The 18638-nt window shown below is 49.9% G+C and overlaps 1 protein-coding gene across 1 annotated transcript in view; it reads right to left on the bottom strand.

Annotated features, from left to right (window-relative positions):
- Positions 1-18638, bottom strand: part of LOC119973746 (plexin-A1-like) — a 580418-nt gene that overhangs the window by 290606 nt on the left and 271174 nt on the right. Inside the window, exon 5 of the mRNA XM_038812164.1 lies at positions 13315-13415. Within this exon, the coding sequence (XP_038668092.1) occupies positions 13315-13415 (101 nt within the window). The remainder of the gene's footprint in view (positions 1-13314; positions 13416-18638) is intronic.

The following is an 18638-nucleotide window of genomic DNA, read 5'->3' as shown; positions in this document are numbered from 1 at the left end:
CACTCGAACCCGGGTTCAATTCCGACCTCGGGTCACTGTCTGTGAGGAGTCTGCACGATCTCCCCGTGTCTGCGTGGGCTTCCTCCGGGTGCTCCGGTTTCCTCCCACAGTCCAAAGATGTGCAGGTTCAGTGGATTGGCCATGCTAAATTGCCCCTTAGTGTCCAACGGTTGGAGTTACAGGGATGGGGGCAAGGGATTGAGCCTAGATAGGGTGCTCTTTTGGAGGGGTCGTTGCAGATTCGATGGGCCGAATGGCCTACTTCTGCACTGTAGGGCTTCTATGACAAATCCAAGAATACCAAATTTCAAGGATTCTCCACAATTTACGTTACAGAGGAAAGGACTGGTTGGCAAGTCAACTATGTTTGGCCAAGGCGCTGAGTGGTGGCAAACTTCCAGGGCATTGCCTCGGCCAATCAGAGTCAAACTTTCCAAACAACCACTGCCTTTTCTCCTGGAATATAAACTGCGTGACTGTTTGAAATTTGGAATTCTTGCATTTATTCTGATGAGTGCAAGCCAAAAAGCTTCAGCGTGATGTCTCTCTTTCCAGCCACATGAAAGTGGAGAGTGATGTAGAACGCAGATAAGGAGTAAGCTTCCATTATTTGGGCTCCGAGGCACAGAACCAAGGTGCCCCCACAGACCAGACTCCCCAAGGCCCTTGGCCCACGAACGACTTTAGTGCCACCCCTATCCCAATCCGTTAAGTTGGTTGGCCGCATACTTGAAGGAATATATCCTATTCGGATCGGGAGTGACATTAGAAAGGGTGATGATGGTCTCGCTGTGAACACTTTTCTCCCTTTCCCCTGCCCGATATGTATTAATTCTCCTGTGATCTCCTGTGTTGAAAATTCAATTTCCCAAACGTAAATCTAAATCGTGTTAGTGTTTCCATTCATGCTGCACTGAATAATTTATAGTCAGCTGCTGTCTAACAAGACACAATCCTCTTTAAACCCAAGTCACTTGATGTTAAGCCACATCGGGCTGTGTACAGCTGTGGACAGAAGCAATATCATTTTGTGAAAACAGAGGAAACGATGGGGTCTGAATAATTGATATCCAAATTTAAATGATCACAGTTTAATATCAAGATCAAACTGCCACGGCTCCATTGTAGACTTGGTCTGCCATACACCCATGGCCCCTTGGCGTAATCACTGTTAATTCCAAAGCAGATTAGTGTGAGAGCATTAGCAGAGAGATTTTCAGGACTTTTATCGCAAGAGTGAATCTTAAGATAAGGTTTGAGAGAAGGGATTCCCTTTTCAGTACATTCAGTAACCGGCTCCTCTCATTATCCCAGTTGGATACAGGAACGGACGGACATCATTCGCTGCTCCCGTTTCGTCAGCCATGGTAATTGTTTGTAATAATTCATCCCCCTATCATCTCCGTGTCCCTTGAAGTTCTTACCCCCTGGGTGTGGAAATTCTCTTTGCTTTAAACCTCTCAGGCAATCTTACAGTGCGTGGGGGAGTCGGGGGAGAAGGAGAGCGAAAGAGGGAGCGAGAAAGAGCGCAAGAGAGGGAGAGCGAGAGAGGGAGAGCGAGAGAGGGCTCCATCACCATGAAACACGCAATGCGGAAAATTCAGCCCAGAGAGAAAGAAAGGAGAGAAAGAAAGAGAGAGAAAAGAGGGAGAGTCAAAAAAGAGGGAGAGCGATAGAGGAAGAGTTAAAAAAGTGGAAGAGTAAAAGAGGAAGAGAGAGGAGGGGATTGGAAAAGGGGGAGAATGGCGGGGTGGGAGGGAGAGAGAGAGAGAGAGAGAGAGAGAGAGAGAGCGGGACAGAGTGGAGGGGGCGAGCCCCAAACGATGGCAGCGCGGTGGCACAGTGGTTGGCACAGCTGCCTCACTAGGCTGGTACAGCCAGGGGGCCTAGGTGGCAGTGCTAAGGTGCAGTCGCCAGGGTGCCACCTTGCCCAATGCCCGACCACCTGGGCGTCTCCAGTAGCCTAGGAGACTCCCCTGCTTGATCCACATTTGGGCGGGCCAGTATGAAACAGCTCCCCGGCGAGGACCCCCAATCTCTGGTAGTTAAATTGCGCCCATTGTCTCAAAACCTAATTATGCCTCACTCACAACACACCATAATCTCCGACGTGCACTGTGCAAGCTCATTCGTAACAGACTCCCAAACCCCCGACACCACAATTTAAGTGAAAGGAGAGAAGAGAATCGTTTCAGAGTTTGGTAAATCTACGCTGGAGCAGGGAGCAGAGCATTGTGTTGGTGGAGACGGAGAGCGTGCAAGATACAGAGAGACAGAATGAGGATGAATGTTGCTTCAGGACCCAGGACAAACTCTCTTACTCTTCAAATGTCAGAGGATCTGTTATATCCGCCTGAGATAGCAAAACAAAAGGAGTAACATCTCCTTTTCAAGACATGTTTTGACAGTACTGCGTCAAAGAGGAAAATAGAGAGAGCCCACACACAGGAGAGAGAGCGAGGGAGAGAGTGAGGGGAGAAGGGAAGGAGAGCTGGAGAGATTGGGGGGGATGGAAGAGAAAGAGGGCGACTAAGAGAAGAGAAGGAAAGAGAGAGGGCAAGAGAGGGAGCGAGAGAGCGAAAACGAGAAAAAAAGTGAAAGGGGGAGCAAAGAGGAAACAGGAAGTTTACAAACTCCCAAGGGATTTGCTGCTAATTCTGGGTAAAGTCGATATTTTGCTTGGGTTTTTTTTTTTTTTTTTATTTTTTTTTTATAAATTTAGATTACCCAATTATTTTTCCAATTAAGGGGCAATTTAGCGTGGCCAATCCACCTACTCTGCACATCTTTGGGTTGTGGGGGCGAAACCCACGCAGACACGGGGAGAATGTGCAAACTCCACACGGACAGTGACCCAGAGCCGGGATCGAACCTGGGACCTCAGCGCCGTGAGGCGGTTGTGCTAACCACTAGGCCACCGTGCTGCCCTATATTTTGCTTGGGTTAGATGCTCCCGAAAGCAAGGTGAAGGATAAGGCCCATTTAACATCATTATACTCAGAGTTTGCGGTTTTTTGCCCCTGTAGAAATTGATATTCTTGATTAGTCCTCCTGAATTTTGACGGCCCCAGTTTTCTTCTGTGGAGACAGACCCCACCCACTCCTCATCTGAACATCCGTTTTTCGAATGAATTCAGTACGCGGGATTTGAACACCTTCTGTAGCAGCAACTCACTCCAGCTGATAAGCATCTCTCTGTTTTTAAAAAAAATCCACCTGTCACCCCTGCTAAACTTTACCACCCAGACCCCATGCCCCTTCGTGCTGGGCATTACTGCAAGTATAATCTCAGGCTAAGCTTCTCTCTCCTGTTAAATATTTGGTATTTCTCTTGGAGGACCACACCAAGATATCATCACACGGAGTTGCTCCTCAGAACCCACAATTCTACCACTGGAGATCCTACCCCAGACGCTCACCTAGAACATTGGGTCAACATTGAATCCAATAGATTTAGTGGACAATCCAGACTTTTGCTAAGTTTTACAACTCACTCTCCATCTCATAAAACATTGCCATGCATATGGCGCTCGCTGCCGAGTGTTGCATGAGGCAGCAGAAAGCTTTTATTAGAATTAGAATTAGAACAGTACAGCACAGAACAGGCCCTTCGGCCCTCAATGTTGTGCCGAGCAATGATCACCCCACTCAAGCCCACGTATCCACCCTATACCAGCAACCCAACAACCCCCATTAACCTTATTTTTTAGGACACTACGGGCAATTTAGCATGGCCAATCCACCTAACCTGCACATCTTTGGACTGTGGGAGGAAACCGGAGCACCCAGAGGAAACCCACGCACACACGGGGAGGACGTGCAGACTCCGCACAGACAGTGACCCAGCCGGGAATCGAACCTGGGACCCTGGAGCTGTGAAGCATTGATGCTAACCAACATGCTACCGCGCTGCCCGTAGATAGATCCTTTAAATGGCGTGCATTGGCAATCCATCAAGGCCTTATCTCTTGGCACCAACAGCAAATGCCTGAGCCCAATCCATTCCACTCACCCTGCATGAGATCACGTCCTGTTTAAGTCAGGCTGATGAAGAGAATCAAAGCTCCTTGTGGTTTAGAGCCAGCACAGCCACGTTATGCACAGTGAGGGGCAACTTGACCGGTTCAATCTGTTCCCACTTCCAGCTGAGGAACTTGCAACACGTGTTGCTGTCGTGCTCCGTGGGAACCTCTTGCACTGGCCCCTCGCACCAGATGAGTTGGGGCGAGAGCAGTCATGAAACAGGACATGCGGAAAGAAGATCCCAACTCTGCTGGAACTGCGAAACGAGGAGAGTTGGAAGCTTGGGAGGAATAAGATACTAATACTTGAGCAATTTTCCAAACTTTTACGCTCAGAAATTGAATCCTTCAAAAAATATCGAAAGCAAATGAGAGGGGCTGTTCACCAAGTCTGTTGACTGCAAAGTCAAAAGGTTCCTGGTGAGCAGAGCAGATGATCTTCACACTGTGGATTCTGAGGGATAACTTTGTGAAAGCGAGGGAGGGGAGGGACGGTTTCAACATGGTGACACCAATAATAATAATACAGTAGTCCCCCGTTATACCGCGCTCCGCAATATACCGCGGGGGGGCTTATGGACCCCAACTGTCAGTTGTGTCAATTTCAGCGGCCGGCTCACTTTGATCCGGAGAAGGAAGCTGCTCTCACTGAAATAATCAGCGGGCCGCTGAAATTGACACTGCCGGCTGCTCTCTCCCTCCAATCCAACTTTTAAGTTTTAATGTTTCTGATTGGGTGTTGGGGGGGGAGAAGAGGGGGGGCGGGTGTTGGGGGGAGAAGAGGGGGGGCGGGTGTTGGGGGGGAGAAGAGGGGGGGCGGGTGTTGGGGGGGAGAAGAGGGGGGGCGGGTGTTGGGGGGGAGAAGAGGGGGGGGCGGGGGTTGGGGGAGAGGAGGGGGGGGCGGGTGTTGGGGGAGAGGAGGGGGGCGGGTGTTGGGGAGAGGAGGGGGGGCGGGTGTTGGGGGGGGAGAAGAGGGGGGGCGGGTGTTGGGGGCGAGAAGAGGGGGGGGCGGGTGTTGGGGGGGAAGAGAGGGGGGGCGCGGGTGTTGGGGGGGAGAAGAGGGGGGAGCGGGTGTTGGGGGGGAGAAGAGGGGGGGCGGGTTGTTGGGGGGAGAAGAGGGGGGCGGGGTGTTGGGGGGAGAAGAGGGGGGGCGGGTGTTGGGGGGGAGAAGAGGGGGGGGCGGGTGTTGGGGGGGAGAGAGGGGGGCGGGTGTTGGGGGGGAGAAGAGGGGGGCGGGTGTTGGGGGGGAGAAGAGGGGGGCGGGTGTTGGGGGGGAAGAAGAGGGGGGCGGGTGTTGGGGGGGGAGAAGAAGGGGGGCGGGTGTTGGGGGGAGAGGAGGGGGGCGGGTGTGGGGGGACCCCCCTGCGGGTGTGGGGGAGACCCCCCTGCGGGTGTTGGGGGAGAGAGGAGGGCCCTGCAGGTGTTGGGGGAGAGAGGAGGGCCCTGCGGGTGTTGGGGGACGGGGGAGGAGAGGGGGGGAGCGGGCGAGCCGGAGGGTGTGGGGAGGGGGCGAGCCGGAGGGTGTGGGGGAAGAGGGGGCGAGCTGGACGCTGTGGGGGAGAGCAGGAGGGTGTGGGGGAGAGGGGGCGAGCCGGAGGGTGTGGGGGGGGGGGGAAGAGGGGGCGTGCAGGAGGGTGTGGGGGGAGAGGGGGCTAGTGGAGATTGTGGGGGAGAGGGGGCTAGCCGGAGGGTGTGAGGTGGGGGCGTGGGGGGGGAGGGGAGAGGAGGAGACAGAGCCCAGTGGGTGTTGGGGGAGAGGAGGAGACAGAGCCCAGTGGGTGTGGGGGGAGAGGGGGCGAGCCGGAGGGTGTGGGGGGGAGAGGCGTCTAGTTGGAGGATGTGGGGGAGAGGGGGTGAACCGGAGGGTGTGGGGGGAGAGGGGTCTAGTTGGAGGATGTGGGGGGAGAGGGGGCGAGCCGGAGGAAAAAAAAAAGAAATTGACACTGCCGGCTGCTCTCTCCCTCCAATCAGAAACATTAAAACTTAAAGTTGGATTGGAGGGATGAGAGCAGCGGGCAGTGTCAATTTCAGCAGCCGGCTGATTTCAGTGAGAGCAGCTTCCCTCTCCGGATCAAAGTGAGCCGGCCGCTGAAATTTTAATTGGATCCCACGATGGGGGTTTTAAATTATTTAAAATCTATGCTAGCACTTCCCATTGTGAGTCTACGGGGGTCTGACCTCTCCCCCGCCCCCCGCAGACTCACAATGGGAAGCGCTAGCATAGATTTTAAATAAATTTAAAACCCCCATCATGGATATCCGCGGCTCGGATACAACGCGGGTGTTGGGGTCTTGGACCCCAACACCCGCGTTATAAAGGGGGACTACTGTAACAATCTTTATTGGTGTCACAAGTAGGCTTACATTAACACTGCAATGAAGTTACTGTGAAAAGCCCCTAGTTGCCACACTCTGCCGCCTGTTCGGGTACACAGAGGGAGAATTCAGAATGCCCAATTCACCTAACAAGCACGTCTTTCGGGACTTGTGGGAGGAAGCCGGAGCACGCGGAGGGAGCGCACGCGGACCCAGGGAGAATGTCCAGACTCCGCACAGACGCTGACCCAGGAGGGAATCGAACCCGGGTCCCTGGCGTGGTGAAACAACAGTGCTAACCACTGTGCTTTTTTTCTTACATTTAGAGTACCCAATTCATTTTTTTCAAATTAAGGGGCAATTTAGCGTGGCCAGTCCACCTCGCCTGCGCATCTCTGGGTTGTGGGTGTGTAACCCACGCAAACACGGGGAGAATGTGCAAACTCCACACGGGCAGTGGCCCAGAGCCGAGCTTCGAACCTGGGACGTCGGCGCCGTGAGGCAGCAGGGCTAACCCACTGTGCCACCGCGCTGCCCCTAACCACTGTGCTACCGTGCCGCCCACATAGATGAATTCTATGGATAATCTACTCTTCCTGGTGTTAGTCGATCGACAAAAGCTCGATTCTTCACCCAATAGTTCCATGCTCCATGGAGATCTTTTTTTATATAAATTTAGAGTACCCAATTAATTTTTTCCAATTAAGGGGCAATTTAGCGTGGCCGATCCACCTACCCTGCACATTTTTGGGTTGTGGGGGCGAAACCCACGCAAACAGGGGGAGAATGTGCAAACTCCACACGGACAGTGACCCAGGGCCGGGATCGAACCTGGGACCTCGGCGCCGTGAGGCAGCAGGGCTAGCCCACTGCGCCACCGTGTTGCCCAGCTCCATGGAGATCTTTTTCCACAAACTGCAAGGCAGGGCCTCGGTTTAATGTCTCCTCCGGCAGCTTCTCTGACCACGGAGAGCTCCCTAGATACTCAATGGGCGTGTCAGCTTGGATAAGTGCTCAAATCTTTGGAGTTTGACTTGGTCCGTCAATCGTCTGACTGAGGCGAGCTGGTTTCCACAGACCCACAGCCGCCAACTGAATGGCCAATGCCTTACAGCATGCAAATTGCAGGCTCATTGAGAAAGCAACTGGGGACGGGGAAAGTTACCTTTCAGGCTGAAAATAAAGTCCGTTCCATTTTTGGCTCAATTTAATATGAAATGTAGAAAGTTGCAGAGTGTGCATATCAGAGCAGTGTATTGCCGAGTGGGGGAATGGGTCTGCAATATTACTGATAAAGCTCTTCTGCAACAAAAAAGTGTCCATTCACACTTACATTTTATTTGGTCAGCAAAGACGGACAGAAAAAATGAGAAGATTAATGTCATTTCCATTTCTGAGCAGCAGTGGAGATTCCCATCGTACCATCGATCGCAATAAATGTCAGTAGACTTCCTGAAGGAAATAGCAAGCGTGCAATAATCTAGTTTAGAGAACGCAGCGTTGTTTAAAAGTGTGAAAGGAGAGCTGAGCTCCTGTCAGTCCCATGAGTGTGCAGATCACACTCACATACCCACCAATCACACGTAGGGTTCAGACGAAGGCGGTTCATGAACCCACTGCCTTCTGATCCTTCCTTGACACCAACCATAACATCTGTGCAACACACTGGGGATATCATTGACCAGAAATGAACTGGACCAACCACATAAATACTGTGGTTATTATAATAATAAAAATCTTTATTATTGTTACAAGTAGGCTTACATTAACACTGCAATGACGTTACTGTGAAAAGCCCTAGACGCCACACCACCGGCGTCTGTCGGGTACACAGAGGGAGAATTCAGAATATCCAATTCACCTAACAAGCACGTCTTTTGGGACTGTGGTAGGAAACCGGAGCACCCCAGAGGAAATCTACGCAGACACGGGGAGAATGTGCAGACTTCTGCGGAGAGTAACTCAGATCCTGACCCCCCAACCCTGTCCACCTTCTACAGGGCACAATCAGGAGTGTAATGGAATACTCTCCATTTGCCTGAATGAATGCAGGTCCAACAACACTCAAGAAGTTCGACACCATCCAGGACAAAGCAGCTCCGCTTATTTGGCACCCAATCCACCAGCTTAAACATTCACTCCTTCCAGCATCGGTGCGCAGTGGCAACAGTGTGTCCCATTTACAAGGTGCAGCAACTCACCACAGCTGCTTCATAAGACATAAGAACTAGGAGCAGGAGTAGGCCATCTGGCCCCTCGAGCCTGCTCCGCCATTCAATGAGATCATGGCTGATCTTTTGTGGACTCGGCTCCACTTTCCGGCCCGAACACCATAACCCTTAATCCCTTTATTCTTCAAAAATCTATCTATCTTTATCTTAAAAATATTTAGTGAAGGAGCCTCAACTGCTTCACTGGGCAAGGAATTCAATAGATTCACACCCTTCTAGGTTAAGAAGTTCCTCCTAAACTCAGTCCTAAATCTACTTCCCCTTATTGTGAGGTTATGCCCCCTAGTTCTGCTTTCAACCCGCCAGTGGAAACAACCTGCCCCCATCTATCCTATCTATCCCTCATAATTGTATTTGTTTCTATAAGATTTCCCCCCTCATCCTTCTAAATTCCAATGAGTACAGTCCCAGTCTACTCAACCTCTCCTCATAATCCAACCCCTTCAGCTCTGGGATTAACCTAGTGAATCTCCTCTGCACACCCTCCAGCGCCAGTACGTCCTTTCTCAGGTAAGGAGACCAAAACTGACACAATACTCCAGGTGTGGCCTCACTAACACCTTGTACAATGCAACATAACCTCCCTAGTCTTAACTCCATCCCTCTAGCAATGAAGGACAAAATTCCATTGCCTTCTTAATCACCTGTTGCACCTGTTAACCAAATTTTTGGGACTCATGCACTAGCACACCCCAGGTCTCTCTGCACAGCAGCATGTTTTAATATTTTATCATTTAAATAATAATCATTTTGCTATTATTCCTACCAAAATGGATAACCTTACATTTGTCAACATTGTATTCCATCTGCCAGACCCTAGCCCATTCACTTAACCTATCCAAATCCCTCTGCAGACATCCAGTATCCTCTGCACTTTTTGCTTTACCACTCATCTTAGTGTCGTCTGCAAACTTGGACAAATTGTCCTTGGTCCCCAACTCCAAATCATCTATGTAGGGCATTCAAATGGTCATTGGATAGACATATGGACGATAAGGGAAGAGTGTAGATGGGCTTTAGAGTGGTTTCACAGGTCGGCGCAACATCGAGGGCCGAAGGGCCTGTACTGCGCTGTAATGTTCTATATTCTATGTAAATTGTGAGCAATTGTGGGCCCAACACTGATCCCTGAGGGACACCACTAGCTCCTGATTGCCAACCAGAGAAACATCCATTAATCCCCACTCTTTGCTTTCTATTTATTAACCAATCCTCTATCCATGCTACTACTTTACCCTTAATGCCGTGCATCTTTATCTTATGCAGCAACGTTTTGTGTGGCACCTTGTCAAAGGCTTTCTGGAAATCCAGATATACCACATCCATTGGCTCCCCGTTATCTACTGCACTGGTAATGTCCTCAAAAAATTCCACTAAATTAATTAGGCACAACCTGCCCTTTAGAACCCATGCTGCGTATGCCCAATGGGACTATTTCCATCCAGATGCCTTGCTATTTCTTCCTTGATGCTAGATTCCAGCATCTTCCCTACTACCGAAGTTAAACTCACTGGCCACTAATTACCCGCTTTCTGTCTACCTCCTTTCTCAAACAGTGGCGTCACGTTTTGCTAATTTCCAATCTGCCGGGGACCACCCCAGCGTCTAGTGAATTTTGGTAAATCATCACTAGTGCATCTGCAATGTCCCTAGCCATCTCTTTTAGCAACTCTGGGATGCACTTCCATCAAGGCAGGAGACTTGTCTACTTTTAGCCCCATTAGCTTGCCCCATCACCTACTCCTTAGTGATACAATCATCTCAAGGTTCTCAACTGTCATAGCCTCATTTCTATCAGTCGTTGGCATGTTATTTGTGTCCTTCCACTGTGAAGACGACCCAGAATCCTGTTCAGTTACTCAAGCCATTCCTCATCTCCCATTGTTAAATCTCCCTTCTCATCCTCTAAAGGACAATATTTAACTTAGCCGCTCTTTTTGGTTTATATATTTGTAGAAATTTTTACCATCTGTTTTATATTTCGAGCAAGTTTACTCTCATTAATTATCTTCATCTTCTTTATAGCTTTTTTAATAGCTTTCTGTTGCCCCCTAAAGATTTCCCAGTCCTCTAGTCTCCCACTAATCTTTGCCACTTTGTATTGCTTTTTCCTTCAATTTAATACTCTCCTTATTTCCTTAGTATCCACGGTCGATTTTCCCTCTTTCTACCGCCCTTCCTTTTTGTTGTATAAACCTTTGCTGAGCACTGTGGAAAATCGCTTGGAAGGTTCTCACTGTTCCTCAACTGTTTCACCATAAAGTCTTTGTTCCCAGTCTACCTTAGCTAGTTCTTCTCTCATCCCATTATAATCTCCTTTGTTTAAGCACAAAACACTAGTGTTTGATTTTACCTTCTCTCCTTCCATCTGTATTTTCTATTCCACCATATTCTGATCGCTCCTTCCAAGAGGATCCCTAACTATGAGATCATTAATCAATCCTGTCTCGTTACACAGGACAAGATCTAGGACCGCTTGTTCCCTCGTAGGTTCCATTACATACTGTTCTAGGAAACTATCATGGATACATTCTACAAACTCCTCCTCAAGGCTGCCTTGACCGACCTGGTTAAACCAATCGACATGTAGATTAAAATCCCACATGATAACTGCTGTACTATTTCTACGTGCATCAGTTATTTCTTTGTTTATTGCCTGTCCCACCATAATGTCACTATTTGGTGGCCTATAGACTACTCCTAACAGTGAATTTATCCCCTTACTATTCCTGATTTCCACCCAAATGGATTCAACCTTATCCTCCATAGCACCGATGTCATCCCTTACTATTGCCCAGATGTCAGACTTAAATAACAGAGCTTCACCTCCTCCCTTACCATCCACTCTGTCCTTCCGAATAGTTCGATACCCTCGGATATTTAACTCCCAGTCGTGACCATCCTTTAACTATGTTTCAGTAATGGCCACAAAATCATAGTAATTCACGATGATTGTGCCAATCAACTCATTTACCTTATTCCGAATACCACGAGCATTCAGGTAAAGTACACTTATGTTGGCTTTTATACCGCTGCTTGAATTTTAACACTTTGATCAGTAACCTCTCCTAAGTATATTTCCTCTTAAGTTTCTCCTAATTTTCCTCCTAATTTTCCTTGTCGTTGAATCCATATCTTCATGTAACAACCTGCCGCGTCCCTTACCATTTATGTTTTTACTTCCCGTTTTATTCCTTTTAGTATTACTGGGCCTATTCACTGAGCTCCCCTCAGTCACTGTACCTTCTACTGTCGCCCTTTTTGATTTTTGACTATGGCTTCTCTGCCTTACACTTTCCCCCCTTACTGCTTTTTGTTTCTGTCCCTGTTTTACCACCTTCTGACTTCCTGCATCGGTTCCCATCCCCCAACCCCACATTAGTTTAAACCCTCCCCAACAGCTCGAGCAAACACCACCCCCCCCCCCCCACCCCCGCCACAGACATCGGTTCCAGTCCTGCCCAGGTGCAGATGGTCGGTTTGTACTGGTCCACCTCCCCCCAGAACCGGTTCCAGTGCCCCAGGAATTTGAATCCCTCCCTATTGCACCATCGCTCGAGCCACGCATTCATCCTATCTATCCTGACATTAACATTGACATTACATCGCTGTTGCTTCACTGTCGTTGGGTCAAAATTCTGGAACCCCTCCTCAATGACGCTGTGGGTGTATTGAGAACAGCAGCGGTTCAAGGCAGCTCACCACCACTTCTCAAGGGCAGTTAGGGATGGCCAATGAATGCTGGCTTAACCAGCAAAGCCGACATACAGTGACAGCATCAGATGTTCAACCAAGACCCCATCTGTCCTCCCAGGTAGCTAGAAAAGGTCCCACAGTTATTATTTGAGAGCGGGATTGTGGCTCGGCCTTCTGGTTTAGATCAAGCATCAGATCGAGCCCAAGATGAGGTGCAATGCCTTTTCTGGTCAGCTTGAACCCTGTGGATGCCATGAATTGGCTTCAGTTTGAATTGGTTTTTGGAGCAAACAAGGAGATGGATTCAGGTTTTGCCCCGTCCACTCTGCTTTGTAACTTTAAGGATGGGATATAAAAAAATCAAGACTTTTTCAGAGCTGCGACATCCAGGGTAACGTTTATTTTCGGCCAATGCAAAACGGAATGAGCAGGTCAGCGTCACATGACTGCTTCAGAAAACAGGCTGTGCACAAATTTCTCGCATTTCTCTAAACGACAACAGTGACCACACTTCATCGGTTGTGAAGCGCTTTGGGATGTGTGAACATCATGAAAGGCGCTATAGAAATGCAAGTCTTTCTTCCTACGCTTGTTCATGACGGCCCTGTCCCTCGGTCTTCACTGCTGCTGTCCCACACCTCGTTTCATAGAACATACAGTGCAGAAGGAGGCCATTCGGCCCATCGAGTCTGCACCGACCCACTTAAGCCCTCACTTCCACCCTATCCCCAATAACCCCTCCTAACCTTTTTTTTTGGTCACTAAGGGGAGCACGGCCAATCCACCTAACCTGGACTGTGGGAGGAAACCGGAGCACCCGGAGGAAACCCACGCGGACATTGGGAGAACGTGCAGACTCCGCACAGATAGTGACCCAAACCGGGAATCAAACCCGGGACCCTGGAGCTGTGAAGCAACTGTGCTAACCACTGTGCTACCGCGCTTCCCATCTTGTGGGAAAGAGCAGCCTAACATTCAGCCGAGCCCCAGCCCCTTTCTAAACCGTGGCAGCATTTGCGACAAGCATCAATGAGGAGGAGTCTACTTACACGTTGTGCAGAACGCACCAGCCGCAATGCGGGTCACGGGAGCTCAGGCACACCTCGCAGCTCTCGTACTGCTCACAACTCTCCACTGGAACCCGGCTCACCTGTGGAAAGAGTAAACACTGACCGTTAGCTCAGACACTCACCAATCACCAGGTCAAGGAGCGCCATGACGTCCAGTCAGCGGACAGTCCGGCACCCCCCCCCCCCCCCCCCAGGGCTGCACATTACCTGGGGTAGCGGCCTCTGCGCAAACCTCTTTCTCATCTCAGCACCTCCCATCGCTCCCAACGCCCCCCCCCCCCCCCCCCCCCCCCCCGCCACACCCATCAGGTCCCATGTGGCGGCTCTGACCATATTGGCTGATGCCGTCACCGTCAATGTATCGAGTGGCACGGCAGTCGATACAGAAACTTACTTGCTGAGTTTCCGCAGGAGAGACTGTTTATGCACAAACCAATTTAGTAATCAATTTAATCAGTGATCCAGCCAAAACCATCTGCTTAGCAAAATCCGTGTGCTCTTAACCTTGCACTGAGGCACATGGCAATTTATTCACTTGTCCCCCTTTCCGTGATTATTTTATAAAAATAAATTTAGAGTACCCAATTTATTTTTTCCAATTAAGAGACAATTTAGCGTGTTCTATCCCTGCACATCTTTGGGTTGTGGGGGCGAAACCCACGCAGACACGGGGAGAATGTGCAAACTCCACACGGACAATGACCCAGAGCCGGGATCGAACCTGGGACCTCAGCGCCGTGAGGCGGTTGTGCTACCCACTAGGCCACCGTGCTGCCCTCTGGCTCCATACTCAAGGTAATGCAGGCCAAAAGTGGACATGCACAGTAACCTTCCATCACACACTGACTCACCATCTCTGACCCCTCCTAAATCCAATCTCTCTCATCGTCTGCAACTGCACTTTCCAAATGTGGGGCCAGCACTCCAGTCGAGCCCCGAGTCCTCCCCCCCCCCCCCCCCCCCCCCCCCCCCCCCCCCCCCGTCCCCCTCACCTATCCTGTGACGGAACCGAGACAACCTGAAGAGCAGCAGCCCAGATTCTAATTAGCACTCCTACTCAAAGACAGAGCCCAGGGTAGGGAAACCCGTGCAACGGGTCACGCTGCCCCGGAAAAGGGTGTGTACAGGAGATCCCAACCAAACCATGTAGAATCATACAGCGATACAGCACAGGAGGCCGCCATTTGGTCTGATAGAATAGAATCCCGACAGTGCAGCAGGAGGCCATTCAGCCCATCCAGTCTGCACCGACCCTCTGAAAGAGCACCCTACCTGGGCCCACTACCCCGCCCTTTCCCTGTAACCCCACCTAACCATTGGGCAATTTAGCTAACCTTTGAACACTTAGGAGCAATTTAGCATGACAATCCACCTAAGCTGCCCATTGTTGGACTGTGGGAGGAAACCGGAGCACCCTGTGCTGATTCCAATTAAACAGCCCCGCCACCTCTTCTCCAAAACCCAGTAAATGTTTTACAAGTGTTCATCCAATTCCCCTTCGAACGTTATTCGTGAATCTGCCTCCAGGAGGTCAGACAGCACACTCAGGGCAGCACAGTTGTTAGCACTGTTTATTCACAGCTCCAGGGTCCCAGGTTCGATTCCCGGCTTGGGTCACTGTCTGTGCGGAGTCTGCTCGTTCTCCCCGCGTCTGCGTGGGTTTCCTCCGGGTGCCCCGGTTTCCTCCCACAAGTCCAAAGATGTGCAGGTTAGGTGGATTGGCCGTGCTAAATTGCCCCTTAGTGTCCAAAAAAGGTTAGATGGGGTTACTAAGTTACGAGGATAGGATGGAGTTGGGGGCTTAAATAGGGTGTTCTTTCCAAGGGCCGGTGCTGTCTCGAAGGGCCGAATGGCCTCATTCTGCACTGTAAATTCTACGATTCTATCATCATGTGTTTCCTTGTTGCCTCAGACTCTTTTGCCAATCACCTTAAATCCGTGTCCGCTGGTGACTGACCCTCCAGCCACTGGGAACAGTTTCACTTCATTCACTCTGGCAAAAACCTCCAATGTTTTTCAACATCGCGATCGAATCTCTTAACCTTCGTCGTTTTGTGAAGATCAATGCCAGCTCCTCCAATCTCTTCGCAGAACTGAAGTCCCGCATTTCCAAAAGGTCCAGAGAGCGCGCTGGGTGTTGACTCCCCATCCAGTGATGCGAGGCTTATGCCGGAATACTTTTTTTAAAAAAATTTTATTTTTATTATTTTTTAAATAAATTTAGAGTGCCCAATGTTTTCCAATTAAGGGGCAATTTAGCGTGGCCAATCCACCTATCCTGCACATCTTTTGGGTTGTGGGGGTGAAACCCACGCAAACACGGGGAGAATGCGCAAACTCCACACAGAAATGACCCGAGGCCGGGATTCGAACCCGGGTCCTCAGCACTGTAGGCAGCAATGCTAACCACTGTGCCACCGTGCTGCCCTTCATGCGGGAATACTTAATTGATGCAGGAATGGTATGTTTTCCATTCATCGGGACCAACTTGATGAGCGTGAAATTTCCCTTCAAGGCAGCGCCTTGTCATGTCAAGCTCTGTTGCGGAGTCCTGCTGTTCCATTATTCGCTCGTCCCACGCGAGTGACTGAACAAGTTCCAACACGTGACCTCGGCAAGTCTGCCTCCGTGTTTCAATGGCCGATTAGCTTTGGGTTCAGCCAATTGTTGGCCCCCGGAGGAGTTTTGTTGGCGCCGGCTTGAGCGAAACTGTTGGTTGGCAGCACAGAACTGGCGCCAACCCTGAACTGTCAAGATGCCCCGCTATACCCTCACTCCAACCACTGCCACATGCATCACAGCGGGCAACCAGAATACGTGACGGGAGCCGAGCAGAAACCAGCTGGGGTCGGGAGAGAAACTGAAGTCTTTCTGCCCACTTCAAAAGCCAGTTGGCATTGGCAGCTTTGATGCTGCCTTGGTTAAATGCCCGACTGAGAGTAGCCGTGAGACCCACTCATGTAGGATGGCCAATCATTCGAGGTACTGAAGGCCGATCAGGGGAAACTGCGTCCGAGTGAGGGGGAGGGTAGGAAGAAAAGTAACCATTTCTTTGAAAGCAGAACAAGGCAGGCCAGCAGCACGGTTCAAGTCTCGTACCAGCCTCCCCAAACAGGCGCCGGAATGTGGCGACTAGGGGCTTTTCACAGTAACTTAATTTGAAGCCTACTTGTGACAATAAGCGATTTTCATTTCATTTCATTTCATATGCCTCTTACTTCACAGCACTGCTATGGAATCATTGCCTGCAGTGGTTGTGGGACCAGAGTATTATTACAGGCGAGGTCCTTTTAAGAGGAAAAATAGATGCCCCGTGAAGGCAGGAGTCAGAATAAATGATTGTCTCACATTAATTCAACATTAAAGCGAATGAATAGGCCCTCAGCTTTCAATTAAGAATCTCACAAACCCTCAATGACCAGGAAACAATGGAAGACAGACTCCCAATCAGGTCCCAGCTTCGCGACAAGCAGCAAATTTAATAAAACACGGTTCCTACCCTCAAATATTCTTGAAGAACAAAAGGTGGTCTAAATTGAAAAGAAAATACATGATCTGCAAACTGCATTGTGCGCAACATCAGTCACCTCACACTGGGGGTGCAGCATCGAGAGATCAAATAAGCCGACAGACTTGACGTTGCCTTTGTCCTGGGGTCCTTGTTGAACAAGCAGGGCTGGAGGCGTACAAAGATGCGCCTGCGTGGTAATCTTGCGCATGGCCGGTGCCATGTTTTACGGCGCAAAGGGCAGCACGGTGGCGCAGTGGGTAGCACTGCGGCCTCATGGTGCCGAGGTCCCAGGTTCGAATCCCGGCCCTGGGTCACTGTCCGTGTGAAGTTTGCACATTCTCCCCGTGTCTGCGTGGGTTTCACCCCCCACAACCCAAAAGATGTGCAGGGTAGGTGGATTGGCTGCGCTAAATTGCCCCTAGATTGTAAAAAAATAATAATTGGGTACTCTAAATTTATTTTTTAAAAATTAGTGGAAAGTTATTTTGGAGGGAAAGCCAATTTTGGGAGCAGGGTCCATTTCAACGCAGTAGCTTTTCAACCAATACCAAATATCGGAGAAGGTTGACTTGTGCTCAAGGGAATTTGCACTCTCAATCTTTTGTGCCGGTTTTGCCAGTTCTCGGTAAATGGCGCCTAAAAATACCAGCGCAGGTCAGCAGAAACACCAGACCGCTAAGGCTCATCCGAAAGCCATGGCGTAATACAGCGTCACCCTTATTGTTCAACCATAACGGGCATCGCCCCTTCCCCTCCTGCCCACCTCCCCCTCGGGTGACGAGGCTGCCTGTCGTACTTGGCCCAGATTCAGCACGTCAGCATCCAAGCCAGCTTGCTACCCTGCTGAGAATCTCGGAGCTGCAGATACCTTCATCAATCAAACTCTTAAATCAGGGCCACTTAAACAGGTAGCAGCTTCAACAGACAGATGTTCAGTGTCAGAGAGCTGGGAATAACACTCTGGATTGGCAAGAACACTATCCTCCGCTTTATCTGCATGCTTGTAAGGGGAAGGGGAGGAAGATTTATGGAACTTGTAAAATCAAATTTTAAAAAACACAGCAAAATATCTTGGGCACTAGTCAAACCTTTTATTTCGATATAAAATCAGCAGCCAGACAGTTTAATACACTATCAAAATGCTGCTGCTCGCTCACTCGATGTAGGACTTTAGAGCGCGCGTGTAAAGGCAATATAACAGAGTGTCGACTGAGTTTATTTCGAAGGAGAAAAGTTTTTTTTTAAATTTAGAGTAGCCAATTATTTTTTTTCCAATTAAGGGGCAATTTAGCCTGGCCAATCCACCTACCCTGCACATCTTTGGGTTGTGGGGGTGAAACCCACGCAGACACGGCGAGAATGTGCAAACGCCACACGGACAGTGACCCAGAGCTGGGATCGAACCTGGGATCTTGGCGCCGTGAGGCAGCCGGGCTAACCCACTGCGCCACCGTGCTGCCCTTTCGAAGGAGAATGTTATGTAATGTGCAGTGACTCCGTTACTTCAGAGCAATCAAGCTCAATTTGGAGCAACAACAACATTCATTTATGCAGCGCCTGCAACAGGTCTATAATTGGGGCACAGCTAGTGAGAGATATTAAATCAGATGACCAAAGTTTCAGTCAAAGGGGTGTCTTAAAAGATGAAAGAAAGATAGAAAGGTGGAGAGCTTGAGGGAGAGTATTCAGAGCTTGCGGCCAGGCACCTGATGGCATAAAACCAATGGTGTGACGATTAATATTGGGGTTGTACAAAGAGGCCAGTATTAAGGGGAGGGGGGGTGGTTGTCGG

Source organism: Scyliorhinus canicula, chromosome 11, assembly GCF_902713615.1.
Source record: "Scyliorhinus canicula chromosome 11, sScyCan1.1, whole genome shotgun sequence".
Taxonomy (NCBI): Eukaryota; Metazoa; Chordata; class Chondrichthyes; order Carcharhiniformes; family Scyliorhinidae; genus Scyliorhinus; species Scyliorhinus canicula.
Note: the sequence above shows the minus strand (reverse complement) of the source record. Positions and strands in the feature narration are given on the sequence as shown.